General features: G+C 42.4%; 1 protein-coding gene and 1 pseudogene across 1 annotated transcript; one reads left to right on the top strand and one right to left on the bottom strand.

Annotated features, from left to right (window-relative positions):
* The first annotated feature begins 1,699 nt into the window (after window positions 1–1,699).
* On the top strand, window positions 1,700–3,240 carry LOC100502546 (uncharacterized). The gene is made up of 2 exons (NM_001197016.1): window positions 1,700–2,858; window positions 2,966–3,240. Exons 1-2 carry the CDS (start codon window positions 1,700–1,702, stop codon window positions 3,238–3,240), a joined length of 1,434 nt encoding a protein of 477 aa, NP_001183945.1.
* A 2,735-nt stretch (window positions 3,241–5,975) lies between these two features.
* LOC109943583 (uncharacterized) lies at window positions 5,976–6,829 on the bottom strand (annotated as a pseudogene).
* Between the last annotated feature and the right edge of the window lie 3,993 nt (window positions 6,830–10,822).

Below are 10,822 nucleotides of genomic sequence, written 5' to 3'. Positions count from 1 at the left end.
TCCTTTTCTGGTTTCGGGCCTCTCTTAGAGGGAGTCCTTCTTAGTTGATGTCCAACGGTGCAAGGGCAGCCCCTGGTGCTATTGCCTTCTCTGGCGACATGACAAAGGTGGTTGTTCGAGTTCCTGGTGTCGAAGGTGGGCGCCAATGTTGGTCACTTGTTCTCAAATGTTGTGAATCAAGAACAAGGCAACAAATGTCAAACATTAAGGACATTCGTCCTTCGAAGCATTATTTCCTCTCGGATATAATGATCTTCAGACGAAGATCATGAAGAACACGTCTCCATGATCCATAAGAAATAAGAGTTTATACACATGAGATGTATTATTCATTCATATATTTATTCCCCGATAAACATATTAACATTATCAGAATTTATATTTACATTGATACCTTCGGCTTGTTTGAAGGTGATGACGCAAGAGCAGTTACAATCCAGTGTAAACAGTACGGGGATACTATTCATCTATTTATAGGCAACAGTAAGGGTTCATACACTATTACATTTATGCCCTCAACAATTACACATAGAATTTACAAGATGTCACAAGGGCAAAATCGCCATTTGTATTTAATAACTTGAGTAACACCTTTTCCTTGCATCGTCTCGTCGTTTCGTCGTGACGAAGCCTGCTTGATGAAGCGTACTTCGTTGTACTTCCTTTGCGTTATGCCGAAACCACGTTGTGTACCCATTTCAGCATGATGAAACATGTTGGACGAAACTTGCTTCGCTCCTCTTGTGTTATATCGAAGCTTTTCTCATGACGAAGCTCCTGTAATATTCAGTAGTATGTTGAAAGCAAATAGTTAGCCGTTTTTTGAGGACCTTCGGAAGAGGAAGGCCCCCAACACCTTCCACCCTTGTGACTCGTGGGACTCGAACCAAAGAGCTCATGTATTATCTCACCGCTTACCTTTTCACTCCACACCTTATCTACACAGCATATGCATCTTTGGATGTGATGCTTTTCTTTTAAACTAATCCATCGGAGGACATTTAGTCCCGGTTGATGTTACCAATCGAGACTAAATGGTCATTTAATTCAAGATGAAAGGGTCAATGTTCTTTAGTCTCGATTTTATTTTAACACCAATCGAAACTACTGTAGACCTTATAGTTCGAATTGGTGTTACCAATCGAAACGAAACTAGAGGTCCTACGACGATGAAGAAATTTGGACCTAAGAGTCTCAATTTTCGTTGCTAATAGGGGATGGGGTTGTATTTAAATAACATGTTGGAAGATATTTAGTACTGATTGATATTATGAACCGGGACTAAAAGGTCATTTAAGACATAGATATAGAAGTAGAGATAAAAGAGGTGCTTTAATTTTGGGCCAACTAAAAAAATCCGAGCGTGTATCCTTGCGAGCGTTACCGGCCGACGGCATCAGCAACTTAACCGTCATCATTACTTACCCTAGCTAGATATAGCTTGAATTGGTGTGACATCTCATTCTACAAAATTGGCGTACTCTTTGGCCGTGCTTGCATTGGAACCAAGCGATGCATGCATGGCGTCAGCTTGCATTGCATTGGTTCCTCTATTTATAGCCGGCGTCTCTCCTGCAGTCTGAAGCAGCTAGCTCATCAGTTCAGTTGTTTGCGAGAAGAGAATAGGATATCTATCGATCGGAGCTGCTGAGCTAGCTGCATACTACACTTGTGCCACTGCAGTGACTATCGATCGATCATGGCTCTTGCTTCTGTGGCCAAGGTGGTGCTGGGCTCCATCGCCTTCTGTGTGTTCTGGGTGCTGGCCGTGTTCCCGTCCGTGCCCTTCATGCCCATCGGCCGCACGGCGGGCGCCCTGCTCAGCGCCGTCCTGATGATCGTGTTCCACGTGATCAGCCCCGACGACGCGTACGCGTCCGTGGACCTCCCCATCCTGGGCCTCCTCTTTGCCACCATGGTGGTGGGCAGTTACCTCAAGAACGCCGGCATGTTCAAGCACCTGGGCACGCTGCTGGCGTGGCGGAGCCAGGGCGGCCGCGACCTGCTGTGCCGCGTCTGCGTCGTCACGGCGCTGGCCAGCGCGCTCTTCACCAACGACACCTGCTGCGTCGTGCTCACCGAGTTCGTGCTGGAGCTCGCCGCCGAGCGCAACCTCCCCGCCAAGCCCTTCCTGCTGGCGCTGGCCTCCAGCGCCAACATCGGCTCCAGCGCCACGCCCATCGGCAACCCGCAGAACCTGGTGATCGCCTTCAACAGCAAGATCTCCTTCCCCAAGTTCCTGCTCGGCATCCTGCCCGCCATGCTCGCCGGCATGGCCGTCAACATGGTCATGCTCCTCTGCATGTACTGGAAGGACCTAGACGGCAGCGGCAGCGGCATGGACCTGGACGGCAAGCGGATGGAGGCCGTCGAGGAGGGGGCCGTCGTCGTCGTCGAGCCGAGCCCCAAGCAGCAGCAGCAGCAGCTGGGCGGCAGCAACGGGTACATGTCGCCGCTGATGACGGAGAACATCTCCACCAAGCACCCCTGGTTCATGCAGTGCACGGAGCAGCGGCGGAAGCTGTTCATCAAGAGTTTCGCCTACGTGGTGACGGTGGGCATGGTGATCGCCTACATGGTGGGGCTCAACATGTCGTGGACGGCCATCACCACCGCCATCGCCCTGGTGGTCGTGGACTTCCGCGACGCCGAGCCGTGCCTCAACACCGTCTCCTACTCGCTGCTCGTCTTCTTCTCCGGCATGTTCATCACCGTCAGCGGCTTCAACAAGACGGGGCTGCCGGCGGCCATATGGAACTTCATGGCGCCATACTCCAAGGTCAACAGCGTGGGCGGCATATCCGTGCTCTCTGTCATCATCCTGCTGCTGTCCAACCTCGCGTCAAACGTGCCAACAGGTAACCCCCGTCCCTGTGTGTAATAACTAACCCTATGCGGCTATGCTGACTGCTGAGCACCTGAGCTGAGCTAATTAATTAATCATCATAAACATATATATATGCAGTGCTTCTTATGGGCGGCGAGGTGGCCTCGGCGGCGGCCCTGATCTCGCCGGCGGCTGTGGTGCGGTCGTGGCTGCTGCTGGCGTGGGTGAGCACGGTGGCGGGCAACCTGTCGCTGCTGGGATCGGCGGCGAACCTGATCGTGTGCGAGCAGGCTCGACGGGCGCAGCGCAACGCCTACGACCTCACCTTCTGGAACCACATCGTCTTCGGCGTGCCCTCCACCCTCATCGTCACCGCCATCGGCATCCCCCTCATCGGAAAGATCAACATCTGAACTCGATCGTAGCTCATATATACTACACTACATGCATAATTGTATGCCTCGATCGTATATGTACGTACTTCTTAGCTTAATTTGTTATATAATTGCTCCTGCTCCTGATCGATCGGACACGTATTAATTGTGGTTTTGGAGCGAGGTGTGCATGCAATGCAATGCATTCAGTGTACCTAATTCATAAGCAGTGCGCTGTCTGCTGCTCCAACAATATATATACACATATGCATGCATGTGGAAAACAAATGCTATCTTAATTCTCTCTATGTATAATTTTCCATGTAGAATTATTCATCATAAACAATACTAATACACTCTCGGTGGCAGCAACAATTAAAAAAATGGGTTTTTAAATTGGTGGTCTTAGTTTTGGTGGTGTGCTCATCTATACCCTTAATCGTGTTTTTTGCTCAGCTGATGTGTCCTTCTGTTCTATAGTACTGAAAGGGCACAACTGACAAAAAACACGAGTAAGGTGCAGTTGCGTTTGGAGTTTGAAACCTAGCTAAAAGCTTGGAACTAGCTAGCTAGGTCTTTTTATTTGTATACATGCATATATATGTTGCATCTCTTAATCAGATCACTAGCCTCGCTCTTTCGTTTTAAAAAAGACAGACTACTATCATCTATCAACTTCACGACTCCGTCAGACCAAGTGCATCTGCAAATTAAACGCAGCATCGAATCGATCTGTCGGCTAGCGCAACTCTTAATTATTTTTAGCTAAAGTAATTAACACACACAAATTAGATGTTAGAGACCACACACGCTTTCCGGCCCCCCATATATATGCATGATGCAGCCTACGAAAAAAAGACAAGCAGAGAGGAAGAGACGAGTCTATAAACTACATGCATGCGTCACTCCAAACCATATATAGGTACTTAAGTATATTATTATATATATCTAGACATATGCTAAGCTAATATCGATATCGTGTCATATTATTCTAGGCACATAAATCTGGTTCACAGAGGAAAACATGCGTACTAGAAAAACATGCATATATATATATATATATATATATATATATATATATATATATATATATATATATATATATATATATATATATATATATATATATATATATATATATATATATATATATATATACTTTGATGTTTCTTATAGAATATAGAATCGCAATACTAGTATATGTTGATGTTTACGCCTATTTATTAGAAGTATGTGAACTCGATGACTCTCTAATTTATTATAACAAAGCTGACGTGATGAAGCCAGGATTTAAGTTTATGAAAAACAAATCAGATTAGAAGGAGCTGCTAGGAGGTATTTTACGCTATTTATATGATGATTAGTTAAGAAAACCAATACCTTTTATGGAATTAGAGGAGCATTAGAGGGGACATTATTGCCCCCTCTTGCCCCTCCCCGTCTTTGCCATCGTACCATCTAAGAGAATATAGTTTATTTTTCTTGAAGCGTCGTATAAGGGCTAGTTTGAATACTCAAATCCCTTGTGAAATTATATATATAGAGAGGTTGAAGAGGTGTTTTCAGCAATTCATCCATAATAAAGATGATGTGTTATGCTTTCATAACCCGAACCTCTAGCGTATAGCCATGTAAACACTATATATGATCCAGCGAGCATCCATCTTATGCCCCTCCTTTTCTTTCTAATTAACTCTATGAATTTCTCTCTCGCATCTTTGTTAATTACCTTGACAATGTATAAAAGAAAAGTCTTATGTTCTGCAACATTATTTTATTTTCTTCTAAAGACAAGGTGTAGAACACATGCGAAAATATCTCATGAGTACATGCTTCTCCATTAATAACTTAGAGGGCAAAAGGTGAACTAAAAGCAACATTTAGTTGACAGCCTTTTCTGACACATGAATCGCAAAGTAAATTTGTGCTATATATCCTGATATTTTACTAACTACCCTTATATTGTACAATTCAAAGGATGTGTTTGTTTCTCTCTTAAATTATATAAGTTAGATTATGGTAATAAAAAGGCTAGTATATATTATGGTAGAAAAGTAAAATATCATTTTAGTACCACAAATAAGTTAAAAAAAAGGCTAGTATTGGGTAGATTATTTCAGTTTATTTGTGATTAAAAGGTGATATTTTATCCTCCTGCATTTTTACCATAATCCAACTTATATAATCTAGGAGGCTATAGGGATCGATGATGCAAAAGTTGCTACGTCGTTCTACTCCAATGGCCATCCGACAACAGATACATTTATTATTTATTATGATTAATATAAATTCAATCTACCCACCCACCTACAGTTTCAAGGATGATGCGACATTTTTATTTGTCCTCTACAGAATGGAAGCATTTTGACATTGGAATAATGGACGGCGCCAGCATCCAACCAGCACATTTCTCCACGGCATAAACATTTGCCCTTAAAATTCTCAGTGAATTTGATGGATGATGCATGCATGCAGCTGCAATGGCTTTCTGCATCCGACAACACACATCTTGCCTACGTATACACATTTGCAAGATAAACAATACTGTGTTTTCCAGGGGTGATGCTAGCGCTGGAAACTCACCTGCTAACATGCATGATACCACCATCTTGAAGAATGCTAACTGCTGCACCACCATAAAACTATAGTAAATTAAACTAAGGCAGCAGCAGGAACCAATTGAGGAGAGTCTGCAGCAGCCATCTAGCAGTAGCAGCAGGAGGTCACGCATGACCTGCACGATTGCCACTGCAGGAAACAACACTATATTTTTTTTGAACATAATGGCAGGAGCTCTGTCTCTCAATTAAGAAGAATAGAATTGATCCAGTTTTAAGGAAAACCGGACCCAAAACCTACACAGGAAACCGGCGAAGGCCCTAACAAACCACCTAGACAACAACAGCCTCACACACACAAACACATCTAGAGTCATCGTTGCCAAGCTCAAACACAAGGGACGAACAGCTCCGACTTCCCAAGACGAGCCGTACACTGCCAAAGCAACTCGACGACGCCTAAATCCAGACACCGACGCAAGGAATAAGATCACGGCGCGCCATCGTTGCCAAGCCTCACACACCCCACACGAGGCAGCTCCGATTCTTCACCACGAGCAAAGATCCACACCGCCGAACTCCGGGAGCAAGCAGACGCCAAAAGCGACAATGGCCTCGACACCACCGAGCCAAGCGGAGTGACAAAGAGCCTCCACAACGCCGACGAACACACAAACTAGGTCTTCTGGGCCGCGCCTTCAAGAAGGAGAAACGAGTCGTCGCCGCCCGCCTGGTACCAACCAAGCAAAGTTTCCTCTGAAGACCTACTGTTGTCCGCCGACGCACCAACCCTTAGAGCCCAAACGTCGGACGAGCACCAGCGGGAGACCCCAAGAAGGCCGAGGCGAGGGCCCCCGCATGGTGGCGAGAGGACCAAAGACGGCACCCTCAATAGGGTAGGGGTGGCGCCCGCGGGCGTCACCGCTGTCCGCCCGCAAGCGGGCATGACTTTCGCCAGAGGCCCTCCCACCACACGCCCCAACGCACGAAGCAAGCCACCCCAGCAGAAGGCGCCGCTGACAGCTGCAGATCCGGCGACGGTCAACACCCCCGACCTAGGCAAGCACAGGCAAGCCACGCCGCCGCCACAGCGGGCCAGCCGCTGGCCAGCCACGGCCACGCGAGCGCGCGGGCACCGCCGCTGCCAACACGGCCGCAGCAGCCGCAAGGCCACCCGCCCATGCCAGACCACACTGAAGCCCGAGCAGGCAGCAGCAGCTGCGACCGCACCGCCAGAGCTCCACCGCAGTCACCACCTAGTGGTCTTCCTCGCCGCAGCCAGAGCTCCGGCTACGCTGAGTCGCCCATGCCGCCGTGCGCCGCCCCCCCCCCCCCCCCCCCCCCCCCCCCCCGCACAGATCTGCCCGCCGACGCACACGTCGACGGCCTCCGCCTCGAAGAAACAACACTATATTAATTACTGTAATATCCAATCAGCCAAGTAAGATATCTGAACATCGATCTCCTCTTCAACTGAGAGCTATTCATACAGAGGGTTTGAATATTTGTGATGTCACAATACTATATTTTATTGTTATTGGATGCAGTTACCTAGCTGTGTTGTTGTGTCACTTCAAATTCAAAGGTCAATGGATCCAACATATATAGCCCTCCTTTCTTTCTTCAGGAATTTCAAGGGAGATGATCACCAGCGCGCAGTAGCGCTTATTATATATCTTGATTGTTGAACAATTTCATAGTTTCATAAATAATATGATTGCATATAGTTTCATAAATAATAGATTTAAGCCACCTATATATGAATGAACCAGTGATTTGTCCAAATTTCACCCATCATCGACGTACGTGCATGAAAGTGTGGCTTTCAATAACTTCGTTATTGATGTATTATTGCTGGAGATCAACTCCTTTTTAGCTCAATATGGTAGAGGAAAAGAGAGGAACAAAACAGTTTGAAAGTGTTCAAATCTGCAGAGAAGTTATACTAGTAGCAAGTAGAAAACAGAACATATTTTTACTAGCTTGGAGACAAGAAAACACTGGAACTGCGCATAGAAAACAAGAAGTAAAATGTTCGGAGTTGACGACAAGATGCTTGTTCATCAGGTTCTATCAATTTGTCACCTGAAAGAAAGAAAGCAAGCAACTTAATTATTCACGGTTCTTAATCATATAGATGTGAAAGTACTAAAAATCACTGTTTTCTACAGCTTATCTTGATATATATACAATGAATCCAGCTAGCTATGGGCATATATAACTGTTAGAACAATGACCCAGTGCTAAATCATGGTGACTGAAAGAAACATGAACAATCTCAAGGATGTTAGCAAAGCAGCAAAGAGAAGGAAACGACGACCACTCAACATCTAGAAAATATATAACAAAAGCAGCAAATGTGAAAAATAGACCAAAGGACACCTGATGAGGCAGTAATCATCGGAATGAACGAAGAGTACGTGCAATAATCTGGTTCACAATGCTCATGTGGAGAAACAAAGCAGCTTTGATTTCCTCATTAGTGCCTATCAGTGTTATATCTTTGAATTTACATTGTCCAAGTACTAAATACTCAGTTGATCACCACCTCAAAAGAAAAAGTAGTTATCTTTCATCACCACCTTAAAAGCAAAGCAACAACTTTGATTTTCCTCATTAGTGCCCATCAGTGATACATCTTTGAATTTGCACCGTGCAATAATCAGCTCATCACCACCTCATTTTTTTTCATATCACTTTGAAACTATTCAAATTTTAAGGATGATGCATGCAACCTTGTTTTGCACAGTGCAATATAATGGCCTTCTACATCCGGCAACACAACTTCCCTGCGTACAGAACTATAGATATATTACAAAGTAATAACATTAGTAAAAGTGATTGTGATGTGGGGACTAAATTATGATAGGCGCAAGAAGAGGAAGGATTATTGCAAGGTTGTGCCAGATGCAAGCAAAGTGGCTAAAGCAAGGTATATTTAAATAAAATCTGGATTTCAATTTCATCTGAGAAGTTCAGAGTTAGCCATTAGTTGGTCATTAGGAGATTGATTTAGCTTCAGTTTAGATGGATAAATAAAATATAGATAAACTAAAAAAATTAGTTGTGAACATATATTTAGATGAGTTAAAATAGATTGAGTCTATATTGTGGTTCCTCGTGCTGTTCATAACTACTACCTCTCCTAGTTGCAGTGAGCCAGTGCGAGCGTCCAATGTTCGTTAACTCTACAATCCACCGTGCGTGCCCCATGCTTCAACTGGACGCACCTCATCTATTAAACAGGTCCAATCGTGATAAAATAATTATGTCAATCTATATGCTGGATGACTTAAATTATATTATGAGTCTCTAGGTGATAAACTATTGAATGAATTAAAATATTTGTAAGACGGTCTTGTAGTAACTCCTGATAATATGAAATATATTAAATAAGTCACAAAATGATTGAATGATATGGAATGATTGAAACGGTAACAAAATGACTTAAATTAAACAAAATAAGTAATGAATGATTGAATGAGTAAATAATTGAGAGAAGAAAGTGAATGTCTTAAATAATCATCAAAGTGTCTTAAATCTCAGATTACAAGTAATTAGAAAAATACTTGAATGTTACTTAAAGTCTTGAAATATAATTGGAACGACTTAATGTAAAACGAGAAAGATGAGAATTTGAGTGACTTAAATGACACTACAAAATAGATGACATCAAAACTTGTACCGCATAACTAAATGATTGAGAAAACAGAATGTTTTAAATAATCATCAAAGTATCTTAAATTAGATTATACGTGATTAATAAATACTTGAATGTTACTAGATGCCTTAAAATATAATTGGAATGAGTTGGTGTAAAATGAGAAAGATTAGAATGTTGAGTGACTTAAATGACACTACAGAACGGGCTCGACGAGAGAAAGAAATTTTATATATATATATATATATATATATATATATATATATATATATATATATATATATATATATATATATATATATATATATATATATATATATATATATATATATATATATATATATATATATACACACACACACACAACAACACATATATATTATTGAGTTTTTTAGAATATTGTAGTTTTCGCAAATACTACATTTTAGGGATTAAAAATAATAATATCATAAAATCTAAAATTCATATTTAATATTTGATAAACGATATGAAGGTTCCCGAAAATTTCCGGAGACATCCTAAGGATAATTTGACATGTTTCGAAAACTTTTACACTCATAAACACTATGCAACAACATGAATACAACAATCAAAACTCATCTAGGGTTTTTTACTAGACTTAACACATATATATATATATATATAACAAAATAATTCTCTATTATTTTACATAAAAAGGAAAGAAAAGCAAGGAAAAGATAGGGTAATACCTGAATTTTGAGTATAGAGCAAAGAAATTTTTATACCACAAAATTTAGGGTGTTACACTATTGCATTGCCACCATAGGACGATATTGTAGCTTCATAGCTCATTAGGAACTGCTTCGAGTCTGATAGACCATCATACATTAGCAATTGAGTTGGCATGTATAATGGTGGCCATGGTGTAGCTTGTAACTCTGCCGCCAAAGGAGAAGTATCATCATACATATAATCATCATAATTGTGCTCTCCATGACAAAGGATCCTCTGATAGTGTGTTTCTTCTCGTTGTTCAACTTGTGTTTTGTTACGCTACTGTTTCTGATGCTTCGTCATTTTGCTTCTGAAGCTGAGAAAGCCAAAGCATCTTTTCTTTGTGCTTCTCAACTTGTTGATGGATAGCTTCGAGATTCTAGATCTCTTGGTCAAGGTCGTCTTATGTTAGAGGTTATGTGGCCTTCCTTTTCTGCTTTCGTGCATCAAGAAGAAGTGATTATTCATCTAGGTTCTAATTTACAGGAACAAGAATAGAACCTGTAGGTGTGGTCTTCTTTGGAGGCATGATGAAGATATACTTGTTGTCATGGATACACCGGAGGTGAACGCCAATGTTGGTCACTTGATCCCTAATGAAGACCAAGAGCAAGGCAACACAAATGAAGCAACTTGTTCCTTTATCCTTTAATTAGATCTTTTTGTC

This window comes from Zea mays, chromosome 1 (genome assembly GCF_902167145.1).
Source record: "Zea mays cultivar B73 chromosome 1, Zm-B73-REFERENCE-NAM-5.0, whole genome shotgun sequence".
Classification (NCBI taxonomy): domain Eukaryota; kingdom Viridiplantae; phylum Streptophyta; class Magnoliopsida; order Poales; family Poaceae; genus Zea; species Zea mays.
This window is presented reverse-complemented; position numbering and strand designations above follow the sequence as displayed.

Coding starts and splice junctions, on each gene's coding strand:
- LOC100502546 (NM_001197016.1), top strand. CDS start 1,700: ATGGCTCTTGCTTCTGTGGCCAAGGTGGTGCTGGGCTCCATCGCCTTC. Junction 2,859..2,965: donor CGCGTCAAACGTGCCAACAG/GTAACCCCCGTC, acceptor ATATATATGCAG/TGCTTCTTATGGGCGGCGAG.